General features: G+C 36.1%; 1 protein-coding gene across 1 annotated transcript in view; it reads right to left on the bottom strand.

Annotated features, from left to right (window-relative positions):
- Nucleotides 1–25,924, bottom strand: part of LOC148953355 (lipase member I-like) — a 51,093-nt gene extending 25,169 nt beyond the window's left edge. Inside the window, exons 1-2 of the mRNA XM_089087937.1 lie at nucleotides 25,903–25,924; nucleotides 24,844–25,065 (exon numbers count right to left, since the gene is read on the bottom strand). Coding sequence (XP_088944063.1) covers nucleotides 24,844–25,065; nucleotides 25,903–25,924 — 244 coding nt within the window. The remainder of the gene's footprint in view (nucleotides 1–24,843; nucleotides 25,066–25,902) is intronic.
- Between the last annotated feature and the right edge of the window lie 300 nt (nucleotides 25,925–26,224).

The raw sequence follows: 26,224 nt of genomic DNA, 5'->3' as shown, positions 1-26,224 counted from the left end.
ACCCCTAAATATATTCAAGAGGGGGAATCCTTATTTGATGCATATGTCGACCAAAGTGCATATAATGGAGAAGATGAAGTATGGCTTGAGTGGAAACTCACTGAAAGTGAGGAGTTTCTTCTTTGCAATACAAACATTGGTGGTACAGATGATGTGCTAGAAGTTGATTATACGGAAGATGGTCTGTCGTATACATCGGAGGATTTGGTATGGCGGGTACCTTCGGGCCGACTTTGCATAGAGGATGATGAGCGGTTGGTTGATAGTCTGCCCTCTTCGATGAATATAAGAATACGAGAAGATTTATTTGAGGACATGCCCCCTCTGCTAGATATATTGGTAAAGGAAGATGACAAGATTCAAGTAATTGAACCCGAGATTTTATACATAAAAACAGTTATAAATATTGATTTATCGAAAGAATAAAGATTAGAAGAATGATTTTTTTTTTTTTATCTTTTATATAAAACTTGGCTGTGGACTGATAGCACTCTATGGAGTGATCTAATCAAACTGAACTATTCATGTACAGAAGTCTCTGCTGGTATCCTTACTCAATACATATCGAGTGTGTGCGTGTGTGTGTGTTTGTGGTTTTTTTGTGTGTTTTTGTTTTATGTGTGTTGTGTGTTTTGTTTGAGTGTGTGTGCGTGTGAGTGCATGTCTGTATTTACGTTTTTGTGTATGTGTATGTTTTTTTTTGTTCATGTGTTTTGTGTTCTTGGGTTTTCATGTGAGTTTGTCTGTTTGTGTTATTTTTGTTTGCCTGTGTGTGTGTGTTTGAGTGTTTCATGTTTGTATTTGTTCGAGTGTGTGTTTTTTGTTCAAGTGTGTTTTTTGTTTATGTGTTTTTTTTTGTCTTTGTGTGTGTTAGTATGTGTGTGTATATGTGTGTGTTTTTGTTTCTGTGTGTGAATTTCTGTGTAAGTGTGTTTTTGTGTGTGTGTTTTTTTTGTTTGTGCATGTGTGTGTGTGTGTGTGTGTGAGTGTGTGTGTGTGTGTGTGAATGTGGGTGTGTGTGTGTGTGAGTGTTTGTGTGTGTGTGTGTGTGTGTGTGTGTTTGTGTGTGTGTTTGTTTATTTGTGTGTGTTTGTGTGTTTATGTGTGTTTGAGTTTGTGTATGTGTTCTTATGTTTGAGTGTGTGTGTGTTTTTTGTGTGTTTCTGTGTTTGTGTTTTTTGTGCGTGTGTGTGTGCGTGTGTGTGTGTTTTTTTGTACGTTTGAGTGTGTTTGTGTTTTTTATGTTTGTGTGTGTTTAAGTGTTTTTGTTTTTTTTGTGTTTGTTTGTGTGTGTGTTTTGGTGTTTTTGTTTGTTTTTGTTTGTGTGTGTGTTTTGTGTTCATTTTTGTTTTTTGTTTGTGTGTGTCTTTTGTGTTCATGTTTGTTTTTTGTTTATGTATTTTGTTGTGTGTTTGTTTGTTTGTTTGTTTGTGTGTTTGTGAGTTTTTTGTGTGTTTTTGATTGTGTGTGTGAGTATATTTTTTGTTTTCATGTGTTTTTTGTGTGCATGTATGGGTTTTGTATGTGTGTGTATGTGGGTTTGTCTTTTTGTGAGTGTATTTGCACTTGTGTGTGTGTTTGTGTGTTTGTGTATGCTAGGGAGACACGTGATCCTGTCCCGTTAATATTTCTGACTCCCCTGCTTGGCCTAGAAAAAAACACATGATCCTGTCCCGTTGGAATCAATAATCCAGCAATTTTTGTTGAACTTATGTCTACCTCCAAGAAACATCCAGCAATTGTTGTTGGACTTATGTCTACATTCAAGAAACATCCAGAAATTGTTGTTGGACTTATGTCTACATCCAAGTTGTTGTTGAAGTTATGTCTACATCCAGCAATGCTGTTGAACTTATGTATACATCCAAGAGACAACAAACGACTTGACCAACACTCATAACCTAGTTCCTGTCATGTTAGAATTCCCCATCGATTATGTACTCAATTTCCTATAAATCCTGTCCCCTCTTGTCCCAGTCGATTATGCAATCAATTTCCCAGAAATCTAATCTGACTTGTCCCAGTCAATTATGTAATCAATTTCCCAGAAATCCTTTCCCCTCTTGTCCCCGGCGATTATGTAATCAATTTTCCAGAAATCCTGTCCCCTCTTGTCCCAGTCGATTATGCAATCAATTTTCCAGAAACCTAATCTGATCTTGTCCCAGTCGATTATGCAATCAATTTCTCAGAAATCCTGTCCCCTTAGTGGATCAATACACTTAGAAACACCCCCTGAATGACCTAGAAAGAGACACATGATCCTGTTCCGTTAGAATTGATAATTTCTCCGTCGATTATATAATTAATTTCCCAGAAATCTAGTCCCCTTCGTGGATCAATATAGAATTCCCTGTCGATTATTTAATCAATTCCTCAGAAATCTGTCCCTCATCGTAAATCAATAACATTGTACCGTTAATATTCAGTGTACATGTGCAAATCTCGTCTCGGAGTCAATAAGCTTAGAAAGCTCCCCTGATTGACCTTGAAAAAGGTGTCACTTACCCTGTCCCGTTCGAATCAATTATGGATGGCAGCAGTGGTGCCCCCTGTATCTATTGGGTCCCTCCTACTTGGGAATTAGCATTAACACAGTGCATTTTGATTTAATCTTTAGGCAACATTTAGTTTTTATTTATAATTGGCAAATGGGAGGGTGGGAGTGGGAGGGGGATCAGTTGCGCTCCAATCACTTTCGATTAGTAAAAGGGCATTAGCACTTTCTATTTTCAATCGAAAGAGCCCTTTTTTAATTTCCTACGACAACTCCATCGATACAAAATGCCCTGGTCTAAAAAAAATAAAAAAAATAATAATATATTGTACCCACATCGATCTTTACTATAAAAATATCAAGCCTTCCAATCACTTTTGACAATTAAAAAGGTCACAAGCCCTTTCAATTTCCAACCAAATGAGCCCTTTTTGAATTTCTACGACAACGCTTTCTACAAGTATCTTATATGCCCCCAAGGCAAAAGTTACAACCCTTGCCCTGAGGGCTGTGAGGGGGTTTTCATCCTCCAAAACCTAATTTCCAGAACTTTCAACTACGTTAATCAAAATAGCTATCTCAAAACTTTGATTGCACGTGTTTAGGGAAATGGTGGGCGTGAGAGGGGCTTTAGTTGCTGTCCAATCACTTTAACTATTAAAAAAGGCACTAGCCTTTTCAATTTCCAATTGAATGAGCCCTTTTGAAGTTTCTACGATAACGCTTTCAATATAAACCTTATATGCCCCCAGAGCATAACTTACAGCCCTTGCCCTGAGGGCTGGGGGGTGTCATCCTCAAAGACATAGTTTCCACTACTTTCAACTCCATTAAAGAAAATTGCTATCTCAAAATATTGATTGGATGTGCTTGGGGAAATTGTGGGCGTGAGAGGGGGATTAGTTACCCACCAATCACTTCCGATATGTAAAAAGGGCATTAGCTCTTTCAATATCCAATCGAATGAGCCCTTTTTGAAGTTTCTACAACAGCACTTTCTATAAAAACCTTATATATCCCCATGGCATAACTTACAACCCTTGCCCTGAGGGCTCTGAGTGGGTTGTCATCCTCAAAGACATAATTTCCGGACCTTTCAACTACGATGAAGAAAATAGCCATCTCATTTCTACGACAAAGATTTCAATAAAAGCCTTCTATGCCGCCAGGGCATAACTTACAACCCTTACCCTGAGGGCTGTGGGGGAAGTGTCATGCTGAAAGATATAATTTCCAGACCTTTCAACTACTTTGAACGAAATGGCTATCTCAAAATTTTGATTGGATGTGTTTGGATAAATGGTGGACGTGGAAGGGGTGTTAGTTGACTTTCAAACACTTTCGACTAATTAAAAGGGCAATAGCCATTTCAATTTCCATCAAATTTCAATTTCATTTCAATTTCCTTTTTGAAGTTTCTACGACAACACTTTCTATAAGAAACCTTATATGACCGCAGGGCATAACTTACAACCCTTGCCCCGAAGACTGTAGGGGACGGGGGGTGTCATCCTCAATTACCTAATTTCCAGAATTTTCAACTACGTTGAACAAGAGAGCTATCTCAAAATTTTGCTTTTATGTGTTTGGGCAAAAGTTGGGTGTGAGAGGGGGTTAGTTGCCCTCCAATCACTTTGGACTATTAAAAAGGGCCCTAGCCCTTTGAATTTCCAATCGAATGAGCCCTTTTAGAAGTTTCTACGACAAAGATTACTATAAAAACGTTATATACCCCAGGGCATAACTTACAACCCTTGCCCTGAGGGCTGTGGGGGAGTGTCCTCCTCAAAAACATAATTTCTATCTGGAAATCAACTACGCTGAACAAAATGGCTATCTTAAAATTTTGATTGGACGTGTTTGGAAAAATGGTGGGCGTGGAAGGGGTGTTAGCTTCCTTTCAATCACTTTCGACTATTAAAAGGAGCACTAGCCATTCCAATTTTCAATGGAATAAGCCCTTATCGAAGTTTCTACGACAACTCCTTCGATACGAATTGCCCTGGTCTAAGACCCCAAAAAAACAAAAAACATACATTGTGTTTACATCGTTCTTTACGTTCTTTACTATGATATGGAAAGGTGGGGGGAGGGGGTTTAGATATCACATTTAAACAATCTTGTATAAAAAATTTCTAGCTATATTATAGAAAGAATAAAAAGAAAATGAAATATATTGCGGTCTGTGATATTCTCTAATTCAAAATTTTCTGTCAGATACCCCTCCCCCCCCTTAATAAGGCTAAGTGACTTAAAATTCTTCTTAGTGCAAAGGAGTTGCGCATCATTGGCCATCCATTTTCCCGTATCATCACGGAATTTTTCTTGGGGGCCCCCCACCGTGAAGGTGGGTTAGGTAGCAATGAGTTTAGTAATAAGATTAACTATATATGACTTTTTTATGAAATCTAATTTCCAAAAGGTATATTTTTTTACTTCAAGAAAAAAACAAGATTTTATTTCTTTTTAAGGAAATTCTGACCTTCCTCCCCAAAAGAGGGCGAGGGTATGTGATATGGGGGCTTCAACGCCCAACCCCCATGACAAGACTACTGGCCCATTTGTGCTCAGTGAGCAACGGTAGGAGAAGTTCACTACATCCGCCCTAACAGACATGAAGTGTGCCCTTTGGCCCCCAAGCGCTATGACAGTCAAGCTGCGGGGCCTTGAGAGCTTTGCCACCTGCGCAATGATAAGATGGAGCTGCTGTCCCTCACGTATGTTAAATTCTTTGATATTCTTTCATAAGGCTTATTTATTGGCACGATAAAAAACTTACTGGTTTTTCTAGCTAATTTTTGTTCAGACTAACAAAGGGAGAAATCACTAGGAAGTAAGGGTTGTTTTGGCTACCTCTGAGAGGGAGATTTAATGGTACTGCCTATCTTACAAATAATCTATTCTTTTTTAGCTTTGAAGGGCTTTTTGTTATGAATTAACGCTACAAAATAAATTTTTGTGCAAGATGAACTTCTCCGGCTGTTAAAATATTGATAATAGTGTCCATCTTTAAAAAGTAACAAATTCATTTCGGGTTAATAATGGGGGTCTTCTGTAAGTAGTTTTGAGGGAAGACACCAGGGAATCAGCTAAAAATAAGACATTCTCTTCAGGTTAATAAAAGAGGAGTTAACTAGGATCTTCGTGCTTCCAGAAATAATACATCTTGTGTTGAAAAGAGTTTACTCTTTCCTCTAAGAAGGGGGAATGTGAGGATCCATAGCTTAATAGTCTTTTCACGGCTAAAATCATAATTCCTCCAAGGAGTAAGAATTGTTATTGTTTTTTCCAGGTCGTGTATGATGATGTCCCAGCATGGATTAACAACCTGCTGGATGATTTCCTTGGAGCCCCGACAATGGACACAACTTCCCATTCAGTAAGTTTCCAAGCCTCTTTAGAACATTATAATGCCTGAAAAGTAAAGGGTAAAATTGCCCATATTTATGTGGTAATTTCTGGTCTTAAATTTATAGCTTGTAGTGTCGGTTCTACGGACCCGAAGGGTCACTTTGATGGTACTTGTATGTTCATTAAACTTTTAGGTGTGGCCTCTATATATCCGAAAGGTCACTCTGGAGACCCAAGTAAGGTCATTAACGCATTATATTGTAGTTTCGTCTCAATACATCTGAAGGGTCACTTTAGAGGCCCATGTATGGTCATTAAAGCATTAGGTAGTATTGTGGTCTCAATACATAAGAAGGGTCACCTTGGGGGTCCATGTATCGTCATTAAAGCATTAGTTCGCAGTTTGGTCCATCTAGCTCTGAACGCTCACTTTTAAGTATAATATTTTTTCTTTCAGCCTAGTATAAATTCTTTTAGAGGATGAAATCAAGAGTGTTTGAATGAGCAAATAAGCTTTCAGTATTTCTAGCTTCACATACCGGCATTACAACCTATATCAGGGGCGTACATCGAGAACATATTTTCGACGTAACCCCAGTTCCGTGACAATTCATATACGACTCCAATGAAAAGTGAGGGTGAGAGAATTATAGTGCTTGGTTGAGTCCTATTAGTTTACTTTCCCCCAACTTTAATGTAGATAGTTTCGTGACGGATATCTGCATTGAAGAAGAATTTTTAGACAATTTTATTAGAACAATTACCTCCTAAAAAGGTCAAGAGGGTGTTAAAAATGCAGTGGGCATCCCTCACAGTGATATGGGGAACCAGGACAAAATGGTGTCGGCTCAACCCCTGTTTTACCTGATTTTTATCTAGCAAACTCAGCTTTGAGCAGTAAGAGCTGAGTTGAGAGACCCTTTCAACTCCTTTACAAGTGGCAATATCCATACCGATTCATTACACATAGCACACTCCTATGTCAGCGAGAATCTGGCAGTTCGGGAAAAATAGACTCGGGAGGCGGGAGGCTAGACAGTATTAAAGAATCTATCTCCCAAAAATTTTTTTTATGAAAAAGTGGCTGACGTCTACTCGCATTACCTGCAAACGAAAATGCAGACCTTTAACCTGGACTTAAATAATTTTGAGGTTTTTTTGGGTTGGGTGGGAAGTGTTTTTAATAGGTTGGAAAGTCAACCAGAGTTTCAGTATTCAACCAGAGTTCAACCTGTTAACACCTATTTGGTTTATGCCTTCCGCATTAAACTCAGTTAATTCAGTGACAAAGTTGATTAACTGTGACCTAACTCCCGGATTTTGTCACCGGCCATCAGGCGAAATGAACTTTTTAACCCTTTATATTAATAAACCAAATGACTAAAGGACAACCGATTTAGTGACAAAGTTGATTAACTGTGACTTAACTTCCGGATTTTGTCACCAGCCATCAGGTGAATTGAACTTTTTTTTAAACCTTTATACTAATCAACCAAATGACTAAACGACAACCAAAGGACTTTAAGAGAGTGTGTCCTGAGTGTAGATTAAGGGCAACAATCAATTGCCTGGTATGTAGTACTTGCAAATCTTCCATTCATGAGCAATGTGTGGGGATAGAACGTTCCAAGTGGAATAAGAATTGGTTATGTTTGGATTGTTCCTCGAATCAAAACATCACCAAAATCAAGAATATACCACCCCTAATTCTTCGAAAGATAATGATACCCCACGACGCGGATTGTCAGGAATAAATTCTACAAAAGCTAGTGATACCCCACGACGCCGATTGTCAGAAATAAATTCTTCCTTAAAAGAAATCTTAGATGATATCAGGTCGTCCCCCTTGCCCCGCCTTACCAAAGGGATGGCAAATCTTTCATTGCAGCCAAAGCGAGTGTCAGACTACTCCTCTACCAGTTTTAACCAGTGCTGCCAGTTGCCAGACTGATTTTCTGCTAGAAACTAAAGATGCCAGTACCCATATGGATTTTGAATCTAATTGTGAGCCTTCTAATGATGCCTCCTGCCAGATTGAAAATTTTCCTCGTGGCAATTGTGATTCCAGCCCCCTATGTGACCCTTCCCTCCCCTCCCTCTTAGTGCTGAAAAAAAACTCAAGTTCATTACCAACGAAATTTCTACTTTCATTGATCTTAGGGGGAATATAATTAAGAACACGCCTAAGTCTGTGAATACAAATCAACAAATCGCTAATTTGAAACCAACTGCAATTCAATCCAGAAGCAAAAACTCCCAACACATGAACATTAATGAAGCAAGTGTCAACTCAAATTGGAATTTAATTGGTGTCCTAGTTACAGAGGTCAGTGACAACTTAAATGAGAACTCAATCAATATTCCAGATAAAGAGGTCAGAGACAATTTAGGTGTGAATTCAGCCAATATTCCAGATCCAGGGGTTGGTGACAACTTGAGTATTATAAGTAAATCGGTTCCTGAAGCCAAATCAGAGAAGAATTCTATTGTCTGCCGATTTCACTTGGTCAACAAGTGTACAAAAAAGAGTGATTCTACCTTTGTTCACCCTTGTATGTCTTTTTTAACTACTGGTCACTGTAGCGACAATTATTGCTCCCTTTCACATTCCATACCCTGCCATAAATTTCAAAGTGGCCTTTGTCTTGAAACTAAATGCATGTTAATACATTTGAAAAACAGGGATTATTGTGCTATAGCCAGGCGCAGTAAATTTTTAATATGAAAATAGTTACAACATTTCAATCAACCAACAAACGGAGCCCCCTTCATTCAATTAGTAAAATTAGCTCATAAGCGCATACTCTTCCTTTTTTATCCAAAATCCACCCTGCTCACTCAAAAAACTTCCACCTTTACCCCCCAGAAAAAACTCCATATTCCAAGCAAAATCCCTTCCCTCTTAACACTCCAGTTAACCCTTCCCAAGTTGAACCCCCTGAAAATACCACCGTCTTATTTCCCTCCCAAATATTATCAGACAAGAGTGACCCAGGTTTAAAAGATGTGGCCCCTTTCTCTCAAACCCTCCTTGCTCAACCCAACCAGAAGTTTAATCCTGCTTCTCAAACGAATCCCAGCCTTCATCCCGAAAAAGATGCCTCTCATCTCACAGATCCACGTTCCTCCTACCCCCCACTGTCTCCAAACAATTGCCCTCTTTACTAACCGTTTTAATTACTCAAAGTTGCTTGTTACAAACGCCGAAAGCCTGAATTTCGACAAATTGATCGAGCTAGAGGCCCTGTGTCAAGTACACAAAATTGATATAATTGCGGTAACTGAGGTCCAAGCACAGAACCCTGATTTATTGAAAATTAACAAATATTCCCTATTCATAAAAATTCGTCCTTATGATCACCCCCTAGGTAAAAAGTGAGGTGGAATACTATTATTTGTAAATAATTATCTCTTCCCTAAATTAATTCATACTCCCAACCTTTCAAATTACGATGAAATCATTTGGGTAAGTGTAAGACCCAAAGTTTTACCACGCCCCTTAATTTGATTGTGTTTTGCTGCTTCTATTATTCCCCAAATCAAAGCGCTGCACAAAGACAGCGATTCTACAAACAACTGCATAGTAGTGCCGAATTTGTCCTATGCAAATTCCCGAACGCCGGTATTTTCTTAGTAGATGATGCTAAAGATCTAAAGTTAAATTCCCTTTGTAGTTCCCTAAACTTAAAACAAATAGTAAAAATACCAACAATAAAAGGAAATTCAACCCTTGATTTGATTTGCACCAATATGCAGGCTGTCTATGCCCCTCCTGTCCCCTCGCCCCTGTTAGGAGGAAGTTACCATTTTTGTTTATTAACGAAGCCTCTCAATAGCTTTAATCATACTTTTTCTGTTACTGAGTTCTCTTATTGCCTAATTTCCAATGATGCACACTTGGCTACACATTTGGATCTTGGAATACCAATGAAAACTGGCTGGCTCTCAAAGGAAAAATGACATTAATTTTAAAGTCTCTGAATTCCAAAATATAATTAAAACAAAACATATAAATTTCTTCCCTGTGAAAAAAGTAAAAACATGTTCTAATGACAAACCATATATTACTAGCCAATTGAAAAAACTAATTCGAATTCAATTGAATCTACTAAAGAGTGGTAAAACATTCAAAGCGAACTCACTGCGAAAACATATAAAAAAAGAAATACGCAAATCTGTTTCTTCATATTACAAATGCAAAGTCCAGGATTTATTTTCTACAAAGCCAAACAAACAATGGTATAATAGAATAAAGAAAATTTGTGGAAAAACACATAATAATACAGATTTACATTTCCAAGAAGACCTTTCAGTTACAGCCAATGATCTGAACAGGTTTCTTTCTTCCATAGTTCAGAACCTCCGCCCCCTTTATTTTTACACTCCCTATGATTTGTGCTCTCTCAATTTTCCCGTTATTTCGCCCTCGGATGTGGAAGCAAAAATTAAGAACATTAAAAAGTGTAGTACATGTCCATTAGACATCCCGATTGTACTAATTAAAGTCTTTGACGACAATCTCTCAGAGTCTTTGTCCTTAATTTTTAATGAAATTACCTCTACTGGTAAATTCCCAAATTGTTGGAAATTAGGTTTTATTACTCCCATAAAAAAGAAACGTAACAATCAAGATTTTGATGGTGTCCGTCCCACTACTGTTACTCCAGTTTTTTAGAAGTTATATGAAAGCTTTTTAGCTAAGTGGTTGAAAGTAAAGATAATCCCAAATGTTGACCAAAGACAATTCGGAAACCTACGCTCTACATCTACTACCCACTATCTTGTTCACCTTCTGGACACAATATGTAACACACTTGAAAAACCCAATACCTGGCTCAATGTTATTGCTGTTGACTTGAAAAAAGCTTTTGATTTAATCAACCACAATATACTATTAAAAAAGCTATCTAATTAGACTTTCAAGTTGACCCTTATTTAATTAGAATAATTGTGTCTTTCCTATCCAACCGAACGTAAGTCGTGAAATACCTGAATGTATATTCTGATCCCCTCCAAATTTATTATGGTGTGCCCCAAGGAACCCTCTTAGGTGCAATTTTAATTCTTACAATGATAAACAACCTTGGTGTTTATTTTCCAGATAGATGGAAATTCGTTGATGATTTAACTGTCTTAGAGACATGTTCCAAAAATTCAAAAAGCAACCCAATGGACATCTTGGAATCGTTATCAGCCGAAGCTCTTACCGATGACATAAAATTCAACCCTTTAAGTCCACTGTTCTTACTATTAATTTCCTTAAAACTCCCCCTTCTTTCTCCTGTACAATCCCCCCTTAAATGTCTGTTACCACAATGAAATTACTGGGTTTTACCATCTCAAGCGACTTAAAATGGGATTGTCATATTAATGACATTTTAAAATTTGCAAATGCCAAATTTTCCCTACTTAAACTCCTTAAAAAATTTCAATGCCCTAAATCGCACTGTTTGAGGATTTTCCTTTCATTTGTACACCCAGCCTTTGAGTACGCCTGTCCTGTTTGGCATCCTGGCATTTCCATTGATTTGTCCGACAGAATAGAGGCAGTCCAAAAAAGTTGCCTAAGAATTATCTTCAATGAGGGTAAAGTACCTTATATTTCCCTTCTTTTGAGAGCTAATCTTGTCACCTCTAAGGAAAGGAGAGCAAAAATTACCTTGCGTGTTGCTGACAATGCCCTTCATTACCCTCGAACAGCTCCCCTTTTCCCTGGTCAATATTCACCCCTTGGACCCCACGTCCCGCGTTCTGTGTCAACAAAAATCCCCCTTTTTGCCCCAATAAGAGTTTGCACTGAATGATATAGAAGAAGTTTTATCCCTTACATAGTTGACATTTTCAACCAGTGAATCTCCGCTGCCCCCCCCCCCTCACTCACTCTTTACCTCATAGTTATTAATTTTAATGCCCATTTTTCAAATTTGGAGGTTTTATATTTTGTGTTTGTTAGTCACCAACTAACTTTTTTTTGTTTTAATTTTACTTTATCCCCTTGTTAATTTTACGAGTTTTCTTTTTTTGGCATTTTTGCTGACTTGACATTGACCTTCTAATTTTATGATTTTTTTGTTTTTAACATTTTTACGTATTTGACATTAACCTTTTTATAATTTCCTGTTGTTTTTGATTGTTTGTTTTTGTTGTTCTTTTTTCGCTTTATTTAACGCTAAAGTGCAAATTCGGCCCTTTTGAGCTTGTGATAGCCGTTTTTCAGCAATAAGTCTTATCTTATCTAAGTCATATTGAAAATGGGAGCGGTTCAGTAGCAATATTTATAGAAAATCTAGACGTGAATTTAACTCAATTTAAAAAGTAATTAGTTTCAAGAGGTGAGATGGGGAGAGTAGTTTAAAATATAATGGAGAATTAAAGGGTTGTGGTGGTGTACAACACTTTCGTTTCGATATAGGCTTAGAGTGCTTCAAGTATTCAGTACTCTTGGCAGGCCATAAACCATCGAGAGCGGATGCTAGTAAGACATATTTTTACAATTTGGCAGTTAATGGAGGCGGGGAGGGGGAAGAATTTCCTAAACTCGATTTTAACTGTTTAAAGGGGCAATATTCTGTAACATTTAAGGGGATAGATGTTTTTGAAAGGGCCAACGAGCATTTAAAGATTGGGGTTTTGGTGCTGCATTACAATAAAAGGTATGAAGAGGGGGAACTTAAAGATAAAAAGAAGGTGATATATTCAGTATGGGCTCCATCCATTAAATCAGTGAAACACTGGGTATAGCTTCTCTACAAGCCTGACAAAAAACATGATTCAACTGGAATTTTTTTTTCCTATCCCACCTATTAGTGGGATTTTAAGAGAAGTTTAAAAGCGGGATGAGACCTGTAATTATTGTCCAATGTTTCTTTCAAGATTCCGTACCGAATTAAGATTAAAACACCACTTGCGGTCTGTAAGCGTCATGGATACTAGTCCATTGGGACTTTTCCAATTTGCTCTTGCAGAGCGACAAGGTGGCATAATTTATTGAGCCCAACTCAAGTATGTGTGCTATCCATTAAAATCGAGTCGTGTTAAGGAACACGAAGCCATTGCAGTCTCTTTTGGTCACGCTCAAAGAGACTCGAGTAATACCATGCAATTGGGTGGAGGTATTTGAGACATTGTGTGGGGAAGTTTACATAGGTGCAGCTATGGTTCTACTTATTAAAACTGCTAATAGGCCAATTGCAAGTTTGCGCAACGTAAAATATCCAATGACTCTATCACCGGGGAAAAGTTGGCAATTAAAAATAAAGATCTTTGTTGGGTGTCTAATAAAAAATTTGTTGAGGGTGTTGGAGGTATGTAAGTCCGCAATCATGACCAATTAAGTGATCCTGTTTTATCGGGAGGTAGTACGTTTTGAGGGTTGCAACAAAATATTGTAATGTAAATTTTAAACTGCAATTCTTTCCACGGTTTACGTGAACAATTCCAACTATGATTTGAAGTACAAATTACCAGCGTTGGCACGTTTGTAGAAAGACGGTGTTGTAGATTGGCACATGGGTAGATGAGCCTTTTTCTTATAGCATCATACCTGAATCATCTGAGAAGTTGCTGCTCTTAGAATTCACATGGAAAATACATAAAAGTAATAATACGTAATTGAAACAAATTCTTTTTCTAACATTCCTATAATTTTGTTCCCAAATCCTTATGTCAACTCATTCAAATAAAAAAAGGTGACGATTTTAATAGTTCTCCCCTCCTTATAAAGCACTTTCCAGATGCTGAACTGTATAATTTATTAAAGTGTAATTGCAGATACACGTATGAGTTCTGAAACTCCGCCTCGAGGCTAAATATGAGGAAAAATATCCACCCACGGATCCATGCGGGGTTGGTACGTTTTCCACGGAGTTCGTATCCTGAAAACTGATCCAACTGGACAACACACCGGTAAAAAGTCAAATTTTGTTTTCCTGGATATTAACTCCCTTTATCCTTCGGCTATGTCTCACTTCTCTTTGAGGTCTGGGAATTAAAAATGGCTAAGCAATCCTTCTTCCCCAAATCTCCGAAAAATTTCCACTGTTGAGGAGATTAGACCACAAGGATGGTTTTTTGAAATTAATGGTGAAATATCAGTGGAACCTCATGACCCGGTAAAGGACTTTGATTTCCCGTGCATAAACAGAAAGGTGCCTAGGGATTCATTGAGTCCCTATAATTTATCTTTAGTAGAGTATGGTGGTATGTACTGAACACCTTCAAAACAAAAGCTTATTGCCGACCTTCATCTGAAACAGAATATGGTTGTACATCACGTTCTTTTTCGGTAGATGCTGACCAACAGTTTCAAGTCCAAACACATACACGGAGCCCTCCAGTTCAATCAGAAGCATTATATGAAGACATTTATTGACAGCTTTGTCAGTAAAAAATCTGGGGCAAAGACGAAGGTTGAAAAAGAAACATTAAACTCATATTAAATTCAGCCTTCGGTAATATTTGCGAGAGTGTACTCAATAGGAGTTGTTTTGACGTTGTAACCGACCCAAAAGAATTCTCCCGAATAATTGCAGATCCGAATTTTAAATCATTCACGATCATAGACTCTAATTTGGTCCTTAAGCATAGAAAAAATGGCCTCGTATTAAATTAAACATTACCTTGGCAGTGCCATCCTGGAAATATCCAAAATAATCATTTTGGAAATTTTTTTACAATATGTCTAAGCTACAGTGACCGGGGGAGGGACAAGTTTGAGTTTATTATTGTGACAGAGATTCGTTATTGTTAAAATTTGAAACTGAAAATTCATTAGAGGATTTGGAAAATTGTAAGAACATTAGCTCTTGATAGAGCTATACCTTCTGGGATGAGTCCATTTACCCGAAGCTAGTGAAGCGCCAAGCCCCAAATAAGCAGTTATTCTTAATATCCGAGATAGGGAGCGACTTTATATCCCAGGGTTTGCTTGCAGGTCCGAAGTTGTTCTGTGTGAAAACGCACAAGGAGGATATAAAAAAATTCTCCAAAGGGATGCCTTCATAATATGTAAAGGAAAATTTCGATATGAGTGTTTATAGGACACTGTAGAGAATAATTTTGTTCCAAGAGTGTTTCATGGCGATACATTTGTAAAATTTAAAAACGATACAGTTTGAGTGGAAAAAAGCCATGTGAGCCATATTGAATAAAGTATATGTACTCGTGGACGGCATGAGAGTACTACCACGCGGTCATTACCTTACTTCAGATCGAAACGTATTTGTAGATTACATTCGTTTTGGAGAAAGCTCAATAGTTGGTGGGAGGAGGGTCCGGATCAGTCTCCAGACTAGCAGCGGGTTTTTTAGGCGTTTTCTAGTGTTCTATTAGTAGTGTTTTTATATGTAGTGTCTTTTCATGTTTTTATTTTTCTTATGTTTATATATTTTAGTTTTTGCACAAAGTGGAATCGATGTTTAAAAAAATGATCAATGTTATACTAAGAATTTATCCTCAATGCCACGTGCCGCCGCAGCAGACACCGGACCTTGCGGCCACTACAGTGGCCACCAAGTACTCGGGGGGATCCGGTCGCGTCCAACCCTCCAGGAGGGACTCTTCTGTAAGTGCATTTTAATTGTCCTTGTGTTTTTAATCTCCAGTGCCTATGTAAATATATCTCTGTAAATATGTTCTAAGTAAAGTTATAGCGCATTTATTTATATATTAAAGAAACAATGTATTTTATTTTTTTAGTATTAATTCAATAGACTAAGGTTAGGTGCGGTCAGCTGTATTTTGACAGCAAGAGGGGTAAGATGTATCAATTTCAAATACCAATCAGATTGTTTCTTTGGGGACAATTGATTTCCTGCCAAACAACAGTCTTAAGAAAAATAACGCAAAATCGTAACCACATATTCTTAGAAAATCCTGAAAATATGCACTATTGTTATAGTGTGCGGCAAGACTCCCATGATAAAATTAAGACTATTGGATCAGACATAAAATTTATACAAGGACTTAAAGTGCTTAATATTATTGAAACAAACTCGGTGTTGATTATTGATGATTTTGCAAAATCAATTGAAGAATGGTCTGAGGAAATGTTACATTTATTCATGGTCCGGTTCCATCGTGAAAAAAAATTTGTGACTGTTGTTCTCCTTATCTCTTTCATCAGATCAAATACATGAGAAAACTTGCATTGAATCGTACCTACTATGTCATCTATACGGTTGTTGACGATTCAAGTCCTCTTACAGCTTTCAACAAGGAAATATATCCCGGTGAACAAAAAGTTTTACTCTTGGCATACAATCAAGCTACTAATAAGCCCTATTTTTACATTCTATTGGATCTTAATGAAAAAACGCCCGAAGAGTTACGCATAGTCAAGGATATTTTTGACAATGGAATTACCATATATATATACTCGTGAATAGTAAAAAGGTCATTAATTGCCATCATAACGGTTAAGAAGCTACATGAAAACAGACATTTATTTTCCGTCCTAGGTAATTTAAAATCGTAACCTAGGAAAATTATACTCAAACACGGCATTGACAATGAATTCATTAACCTCGTATCTGAGCTTTGTTTAAATTTAATTCAAGGCAATTTGCAACTGCCAGAAGTAGTTAAGCAACGGAAAAAGCAACATCGTTCACTTTTACGTGCACTAGCTTGCAAAAAGAAAGGAAAAGATTTTAAAAGAAAACAGCTTGTTCAAGTGAGAGGTAGTTTTCTTTTCATTATTACTGCCAAAAATCACAGGATTTGTGACTGCTCAAAGTAAATTTGTTTGAGCAGTAAACCTCAAAATTCATCACCCCCAATACCACCACTGCAAAAAAATGAAGAAGAAGATTTGTCTGAAGTTTATCAAGTGTTGTAGACCTAATGCCTCAATCGTATCGTGAGTAAAGTAAAATACTCTTGACTAATCTCGCTCAAAATGAACATGTACAAATTGATGACAAAATGAGTGAAGTTTTCATCGACGGCAACAGTTACAACTTAATTCATTTGGTATATGATATGGTTACAAATCGTAAAAGACTGGAATCATTTGATAGCCATCTTCCGCATTTTAGTGTCATCAAACTTTCCAAAAGGTCTTATTGGTTAATAAGCAAGTTTTAAAACGATTAAGAGAATTTGGAGAAATATCAAACGATGTGTCGTTTTCTGAAGGCAAGCCAAGTGGGGGTGATAATTTGAAGGCTATCAAAAGAAAGCGTCTTAAACTCAGTGTTTCAACTATTTGTATGAAACAAGGTATCACACACTTCAAACCACGTTTACGTTAAAAATGGCTCAAATTTCGAAACAAGTTTATGATAATATTGGTGAAGGAGGAAGTTTAGGCTCCCAACCAAACTTGCCGGAGTCACTGGAGTTGATAATAAGTTGGCGACACAGTATTGACAGAATGAACCCTGCTACACTGTTCATCGAGATCATAAAGTTCGAGGTAATCATTATCGAAAAACTTAAGCCTTTTTCCCCTTTTTCCCGAAAATCTAAAGGCATATTACAAGCAGATCTTTTGACTCGACACAGGATTCAAAGACGCTGCAATAACCCATATAAGTTAATTTTAATTGTAATCAATGTTTTTATTCGCTATGCATATGCAGTTACACTGCGTTCAAAGAGAGGCGATGAAATTCCTAGAGCCGTTGAATTTATCTTGGAACAAGATTCTTATAGAAAAATTCAAACAAATCGAAGTAGTGAATTTGTTAATACACATTTAAAGAAGGTTCTATTGAAATGCGATATAATACAAGGCTCTGTCACAGTCATAATAAAGGCGGCATTGGCTGAAAAGTTGATATGAACATTTCGACTTTTAATCTCGAGATATTGTACATTACAAAATACTGTTGCTTTTATTGAAGACTTAGATAAAATCATGTAGATTTATTATCAACGTCCTCATCAATCATTGTCCAATCATAGTCCTCTAGAAGTTCATCACAGTAACAATAAACTTTACATATTTCTTAAACAATATTCCAATGAAAAGTTTGTGAAGAAGGAATTTAATGTTTTGTGATACAGCTCGAATCAATCAAACAAGCAGCATTTTTAAAAAGGGGAATTACTTGTGGTCCACTGAACTTTCTAAAGTGTCAAAAGTCTTAAACACTAAACAGGTAGGCCTAACTTATCGTCTCCATGATACGAAAGATGACAAGTTTCAAGTTATTTTTGGAGAAAACTTTCCCCCGCCATCAAACTCGAGGGACGGTATGAAGTTACTCTTGTTGCTAGTACTATTAAATATACATATTATATACTGGGAAAGGATCGTACATATGAGACTAAAGTAAGACCCTTTGACTTCTCTGACGAGGGTTTTGTGGCAAATTTTGACTCAGATGATTTCTCCTTTTGCTACTATACCCTACGAGAAAGACATCCATATGCATGAGCTGTGTCGAGTTATCAAAAACAAAAATTGTTAGTCGAAAATAGGGTGGCTTCAAATTCAACTATTCAACAGAATTGAGGGTAATTTAAATTACCAACTCCATTTGAGACTGAAAGAATTTTCCTCGATGAGGACTGACGTGAGGTTCTCGGTTTTAAAGAGAACATATTAAAGCAAAATATTTCAGTGCCAAGGATCATGATATCTGTGTGGATAAAGCACCCGGCCTCTCATCAAACATTTGTATTTACGCATCCATTGTCGATACATTGAGAATCGGTAATACCAATGTCTGACGTTTACGTATTCTTGACCGAAAAACCAGTCACGAACACATTCACCATTGCAATATAAAGTACCTTCAATATAATCCAGTCAAGATTTCGTATTTGGAGCTCTGTTAGTTAACAGATAGAGTGAATTGGGCGATCCCCTAGCAATAACAAAAGGTTTTGCTAGGATTACCTGTCATTTTCAAACCATTCATTGAGATGGCTAATATATAAAATACTTTTGTTTGTCCTGATATTGATTGCATGTTGCTACTCCTGGACCACGACAATTGGGCCATAGAATGGAATATTAAAGGGGTTGTTCGTCAAAGTCCAGTTCACGTCTTGGCAATTGGTTGGCTAGGTTGTTTCACTCTGCACTACCCCTGGCTAAAAAGTTTATTTCACCGGTTGCCGTAGGTTTTGCGTCGTCAACACTACATGATTGAGGGTCTGGGAAGGATTTTATAGAAAGTGTTTCATAAAATCTCAGGTTCTGCAACCAATCCTTCGTTGATTGATTGAAACCGTGACTAAGCAGAAAAGGTTTAAAAAGGGTGAGAAACATCTCGTCACTCATCAGTCTCAATTAAGGCCGGACGCGTAAAACATTGCTCTTGTCGAAGAAGAAAAGACACCAAAATTAAAATTGTTATATCGAAAAAGGATTTCTTTTCCTAGAAATGGCATATCTACCACATAAAGAATCTCATCCTTCAATCAATTAATCTCTAAATCTTTTCAATGCAGAAAATGTTGACATAAGTGTAAGACATGGTTGCTCTGAGCAATTATCCACAACAACCGTTCTCTGAAAAAATACGTTTTCAAATTTATGCCAGTGAAGAATATTTCATAGATTTGACTTCCAAAATTATAGATTTGCTCGTGATCCTGAAAAATCTAACAATGAAAAACAAATTGCAACCGAGGGGTTATCCGATGAAAATTGTGTGCTACACAATTCGTCAAGACAAATCAGTGTCTATATACATGGAACATTGGTGAGCACAAGCAACAATCTTTCAAATTATGCAAGTTACATACAATTTATATTGATGACTCTAATTTTCTATAAGCTATTGAGAGGTTTTGCTATTGGATATGAATATAAAGCAGACACTGACACTACCAATATAGTTAGAGATGTGACAACTAAAGATTTACACTTGGTTGGGAAGATAAATCATGAGATATTAATATACCTCAATGGTTGCCTCCCAATGCTAAGATTGAACTAAAGTTACAACTTGCACCGTCTAATTTTATTTTTCGCAAAGTAGTTGGCACTGTACCCGATGTAACCATCTCTCTTACCCCGACAATACTTAACTTACGAAAACAACAAGTTATAAGTTCTGTTCCTTTGGCAATTGAGAAATTAAGAGCTAGTTGAAGTAATATCAAATTGCTCGTTCCTTATACAATCATGACTCGAAGACATATTTTTACGAGTACACGTTCCTACACCGATTTGTCATTTATCAATGTTTAAATTCCTTCACAACTTGCTTTGGCTTTTGTAAAAAGTGCTAGTACCATTGGATCATGGACAAATTCTCTGCATAAATTAAATGGACTTCTACTCTACAATTTATCCTTTTATAAATCCTACAGGACAATATATGAATTGACAATATAATCCCTAGATCAAGATCCACAGTAATTTGAAAATGATATTATCAAAGAAATATTTTCAAAGTTTAATGGCATCATTATATTGTATTTGTCCGTACTCAAGATATAACTATTGTCCGAACGGGAAAAGTACGTTTAGAGTGAACATTTGCCGAGCCATTGGAGGAGAGTGTAGCATTAATCTTCTTAACTCAATTTGAAATATATTGAGAAATTATCCTAGATGGCAGTGTTCAAATAGATTTGGCACCATGAACATAAATAAATTAATTAATGTATTCAATTTTTATCCTTACTTGTCTAAATAAAAATCCAATTGCATGCCCTCAGATTTTCTTGATCATATTCAAAGCGTTAAGAATACCCTTATAGCCTTAAAAGTAGTCCATCAACTGTAAAGTGGGAACATTGGTAATAAATATTTCAAACAGCGAAGAATATTGAATTTTTGACCCTCTTGAACTACCTTATGCTTTGGTCGCGCCTCACATTAAAAACTTTCTTGAGCAAATTGGAAAATCAATTATTAAAAATCGGAAGCAAGTACAAGATTTATCAACCAAAAGTTGTGGTTTCATGCACTATCATATTTTATTTTTCGAGATTGTGGATATACTCACTGTGAATTTCTCAGCGTTCATAGTGGCAATCCTTGATTGAACGACTTTCTAGTTGAAAATACTCTGTCCTAATATAAATTTCTGTGCCCTAAAAGTGAAATGCTTTAAAAATGTTTGTGAATTTGTTTATTATTAAAACGTGTGTGTACAAAACTCTTTTTCCTTTAGATACCTTCATCTGCGTATAGGTAACCATTGTTAATGATAAGTAGTGGCAGCTAATAAGGATTTAACTTGTATTCATCTTGGCATGCAAAGTCAGGGTTAAGTTTGCTACAATATAATGTAACTTCATTTTTATTACATCTCTTTGTAAAGTCAATTATAGTATCCTGATTGATATTATAAATTTCAGATGTTTCAATTTGCTTATTTGAAGTAATATCACACATAAAATTCTCATATGAAGAATTACGGTCAGTAACAGCCAAAAAAAAGTCAGTAAGCTTATAATCATAGTAGCCGGTATCTTCACAGTGAAGTCGTGAAAAACAAACTCTCTTAGTATTTCAGCAGTTGAAGTGTTGACCAAGTTCTCCTTCTCAAAATAATTTAAACCCATAACAATACCAGTATCTTAGAAATAAAACTGAAATCGCGTTTAGAGTTTCTTGCAATCATGCCAGGGTAAGTATTTTCCCATTGATGACATTTAACGTAGTGACATTTGGAGCATGGGAAACCTCTTGTACGAGAGTCAAAATCTCGTCAAGACAGGAATTGCAGTCTTTAATTTACGCTGTGTAACCTTTGTGCAACCTACATCCATTGCATAGTCTACATTTTTGGTTATAGCCATAAATAATAATCTAATTCTCACAGGATGACCAGCCGTTCAATGTGTGCAAACATAATGGACATTTGTAAAACATTTTATGTTGACATTCTCACTTCCAAAATGAAACTGACTAGTGATCAATAAAATTAATGTCTTCTAGGAGGAGTAATCGAGTGACGTCACAATACTTATTCGATTTATTTCTTGTTGCTTTGCAAAATTGCCGTCTAGGTAGCTGTTAAAAGCGAAACCACAATATAATTTTGTTTTGTTTCAATTAGTATATCAATAACTTAAGTAAATACATCTGGGCCACGACGTCAAAGTTTCATAAAATAATCCATAGACGGTTAAATCATTTTTCATTATATCGTCAATCATTCTTTGGGAAAGTATTTTCCTTTGAAGACATAACTCTATAAGATCAGCATCTAGAATCAAACATTTTTCCAAAGTCACTAGATTCCGTATGATTTTTTGGTTCCCAAATCCAGTCATTTTTAATCAGGACACTCTCACTACCGATTATAGACTAAAACTAGATCCCACTAGTATCAAACTTACTCCTTTTTTATATATTGATTTATGGTTCAATGCATGTAATCGTGGGAAACCAATCGTTGGTGCTAGTAACGCTTGCATGGGGTTTTTTCATCAATTTATGCTTAATTTCCATGCAGATACTTTCTTCTAGTTGCCATTTTATATTACTTGCAGTTTCTTTGCCTAATACCATATTATTTTTACATCGGCAACAGTTTCGGCATCTAAACAAGATATGTTGCATGACGTTACGGGGGTAAATTTGTCTTCCTTTTACTTTTTGCTGAATGGTAATAGTAGGAGGATGTTAATAGGATCTATCAACGGGTAACATTTTACCATCAGTAGGAACTTGACCTTCGTCATCAACTAAAAGTTTTATGTTTGCGTTCTCTTTCAAGACTAACTTCTCTGAAGATGTTAATCTTGCATATCCACATCTATAGCACTTCAATTTTCTCGGTACTCCAAAGAAATTTAACTCCTTACTGTCATGACAACGCACGCATACCTTTCCAATAAGATCGCAATTAGCACTCGTTTCGTAATTCAAATATTTCTCTTTGTCAGTATTTATTGCTACTAAAACTTTACGTTGTACACACGTCTTCTTGGAATATTTCATCTTCATTTTTTTAAATAAGGTATAGATGTTTATCCTTCCGATGCAGAAATAATACGGAAGCAAATCGTAAAATCCAACAAGTCACGCAAGATTTTGTCACCCTCGACTCCAATTACGTAATATACACCTGAATTGTTAAAAAACATTCCCTATGACATAATTAACACCTGTGTCTTGAAGAAATTTAAAACAAATGTCGGGACTGGGATTTGAAGGGGGGTGCTGTCCTTTTAAAAGCATTATGCTGTCATTACTTACATGAAAACTAGCCTAAAATCCTTGTAATTTTCAATATGCTCCATAATTATCCCTAGGAATTCCCTAACTACCTAATATTATCTCGTAAACCGTAAATTTTGCTCATGTTTATTAATCAGATTTCTAAATTTTCTTTGTTCTTTGTTGTTGTTTTTCTCATCTATAGCTGTTCTTTCTTTATGGCAAAGTAAAATCATGCTAGTCTTGACTTAATAGGTAAGTAAAAGTTTTGAATCTTCATTGCTCTAGTGTGTTATTTTTTAGCCACTTTAGCAAGTGGGAGGCTGATGAGCCATATTTTCATTAAACAAAATTTGTAAATTAAACATTTTATACTTGAGATGTTCCTTAAATATTTTTTTTGCATTCAAATTACATGCTTAGTCCAGAATTATTCCAAATTAGGTCAGGATTGAGGTTAAATCTTATCAAGGTATTGAATGGAACGATCTTTTGCCAGAAGATGTGAACGTTGTCCGCAAAAAAAGAACAAACTTTGGAAAAAATTTTGGAAAGCTAAAGATGGAAACTTTTTCCCTAAAAAAGGAATAAACTTTGGAAAAAATTTGAAAACAAGAAGGATGAAAATTTTGTCAAAAAAAGGGACCATATTCGGAAATAATTTTGGAAACAAGAAGATGGAAACTTTGTCCGTAAAAAGGAAAAAATTTCGGAAAAACTTTATGTTTTGCAAATTATAAAATTTGCTGTACGAAGAACTGAGAGTTTTAGGCTACGTATATAGCCTCTACGTAATTCAAAATTGATTGGCTCTCTCTGGGTTTTCACTTGACTGCAATTTGGCACTTTTCTTCAGAAGAATTTTATGTACCTCACAAAATGGCAAATATCGGCACTTTCGTACCGCACGATCCATTTCATTACCCAATATTGGACGCTAACAATTGTTGTTTTCCATTTAAAGGAATTACAACCAATGCTTCAATATGATCACCAATCGAAAAAATCAAAGCAAGAAACTAACACATAAAATCAATTATAAAACTTCCCGAAAAAAATGCGAAAATTCTAGTTTGTGCCTTGAAGTTTGAAATCACCGCAATGAGGTGTTTGGAGATGCAGATTACGACAGGAATATTGTCATAAAGAATGCTCTTTTAAGGGGTGTTTTACCCCTTTTTCATATTTTGATACATTTAAATTTATCAAATTTAAGTTTTTCAGACTTTTAATTAGTATTCGCACATGCCCTTCTTTATTAACAGTCAGTTACCGTGAACTGTTTGACCTATATTTGTATCCTTCACTTAACTTTCCATTTAGGGATCGATATGGACTTACAAATACGTGGATGTCCAGGAGATATCTAATGGTAAAAATAACGGCTGGGAAGACATATGTATAGAACCATAGTCATACTTAGGATGTGTCATACCTGTCTTAGTGGCTTACTATTCTAAATCTTTTGCTGTAATGTGACGATTTACTTTGATTTTATTTGAACTCGCTATAAGAATTATAAGAATGTCACATATCATATATTTATAGGAATTTATAAAGCAAAAATAATTAAAGAATTACGCAACTAATATTTTTAAGGATGTAAATTCCAATTTTTAGCGCAAATTTTGTTGGAAAATAAAAGCTTATCACTTCATTTTCAAAATACAAAATATTTACGTAATATTTGGCATATTTGTATAGTCGGCTATTGATATTCACTTGAAGAGGGCTGGGGGTGGTGGGTTTCTAAGTCCTTTAGTCACACTTTTGAGTTTGTCCGTGTATGGAAAGAAGTAATAATTTTCGAAACTTAATATCATAGCCTAAATTTCACTGAATTCACAAAAATCAACCTTCCAATAGACTTGACGATATTTCTAAATGGGGATATAGTAGGGCAACCAAACAAACTCACAAATCATGTCAATGATGTCGCCTGCTTCGTCAAGACAGCCAGGTTGCTGACGACCACCATTGGGGTAGAAATCAACGTGACCAATAGGATCAGGAAATGAAAGGCCTCCCTGAAAAAGGGTTCCTGAATTTGTATGTATCACATCCACGAAATCGGCATCGCGGATATCAAGACGCCGATCAGTCCCCTCAAGACTGAATGAGGGATAAGCAGGATCAAGCCCTAGTAAAATAATTTAAAATTAAAGAATCAAATTTATGCAATGTGGTTCCAGAAACATTTGTGGCATCATCCTAGTTCGCAACATTGGTACAGAAACTCCTGATAAATTTAAACTGCTTGTTTCTTGTTTACACATACCGACCGGCCACATTGGATGTTATATTTTTAAAAATAATTAGTTGAGATGTAGCTCCAAGTTTTATTTGAAATGTTCAATGATACCAAGGGAAAAAGGTCTAAGATCCGTTCTGATAAATTAAAACTTACAAAATTTAGATTTTAGTCCAAATATTTTTGATGTGTTGCGGGTAAAACAATGAAAATATTAAAAAAAAAATAAAAACAATCGAAAAAGTCTAAACTTTTGTGAAAATAACATGCCTGAAGTCCTATTTAGTGAGATTTTATTAAAACCTCCGCTATGCGTAGTTTTATACTTTCCCCTTGTTTCTGGGGCAGATTTGTCGATGACGTAGTTTGTATTTTGAAACACGGTTTTGAATCATTAGACCTTTTCCGTAAATATTTAAATCGTTTGATAAAAATATAAATACAGTGGAGTTTGAAGAAAATAGCAAGCTACCTTTTTATGACATCTTATCAATTAAAAGAGATTTCAATTTGATTTTCTCAATGTACAGAAAACCTACACACAGCGATAGATATCTGAATATTCCCTCGTGTTACCCTGTTTCAGTGAAAAGAGGTATTGTAATTTCGCTTTCAGAATTTGTTCGCGGGAGTTTCAGTATTTAGAAATATTTTATTTAAAGAACATTTTATTTTGTAATGGTTACCCAATGAAATTGGGTAAGGACAAATTGTACATTTATGTACAATTTGATGATGTCACGGCCATTTCTAATGATTATTTAAAAACACTTTTCCCACAAAATAAGTTTTTCAAAGAAAAGTAAAGAACTCCATTAAACCAAAAATGAGCAAAAATAAAATCAAATAATCTACCAAGCGTGAAACTACCACAAATCAGAATCCATAACTAAATGAAACCTAAAATGAATAGAAATTACAATAAATAACCAAATCAAACTCAAAACGAACAGAAACTAACATGAGTAGGGCTCAAAACCCCTAAGCCTTCCCAAGGCCAGAACATAATTTGCACTTAACTGAAAAAAGTACAAATGGAATGAGCATT

Source organism: Artemia sp. Qi Xiang Cuo, chromosome 4, assembly GCF_049724085.1.
Source record: "Artemia sp. Qi Xiang Cuo chromosome 4, ASM4972408v1, whole genome shotgun sequence".
Taxonomy (NCBI): Eukaryota; Metazoa; Arthropoda; class Branchiopoda; order Anostraca; family Artemiidae; genus Artemia; species Artemia sp. Qi Xiang Cuo.
This window is presented reverse-complemented; position numbering and strand designations above follow the sequence as displayed.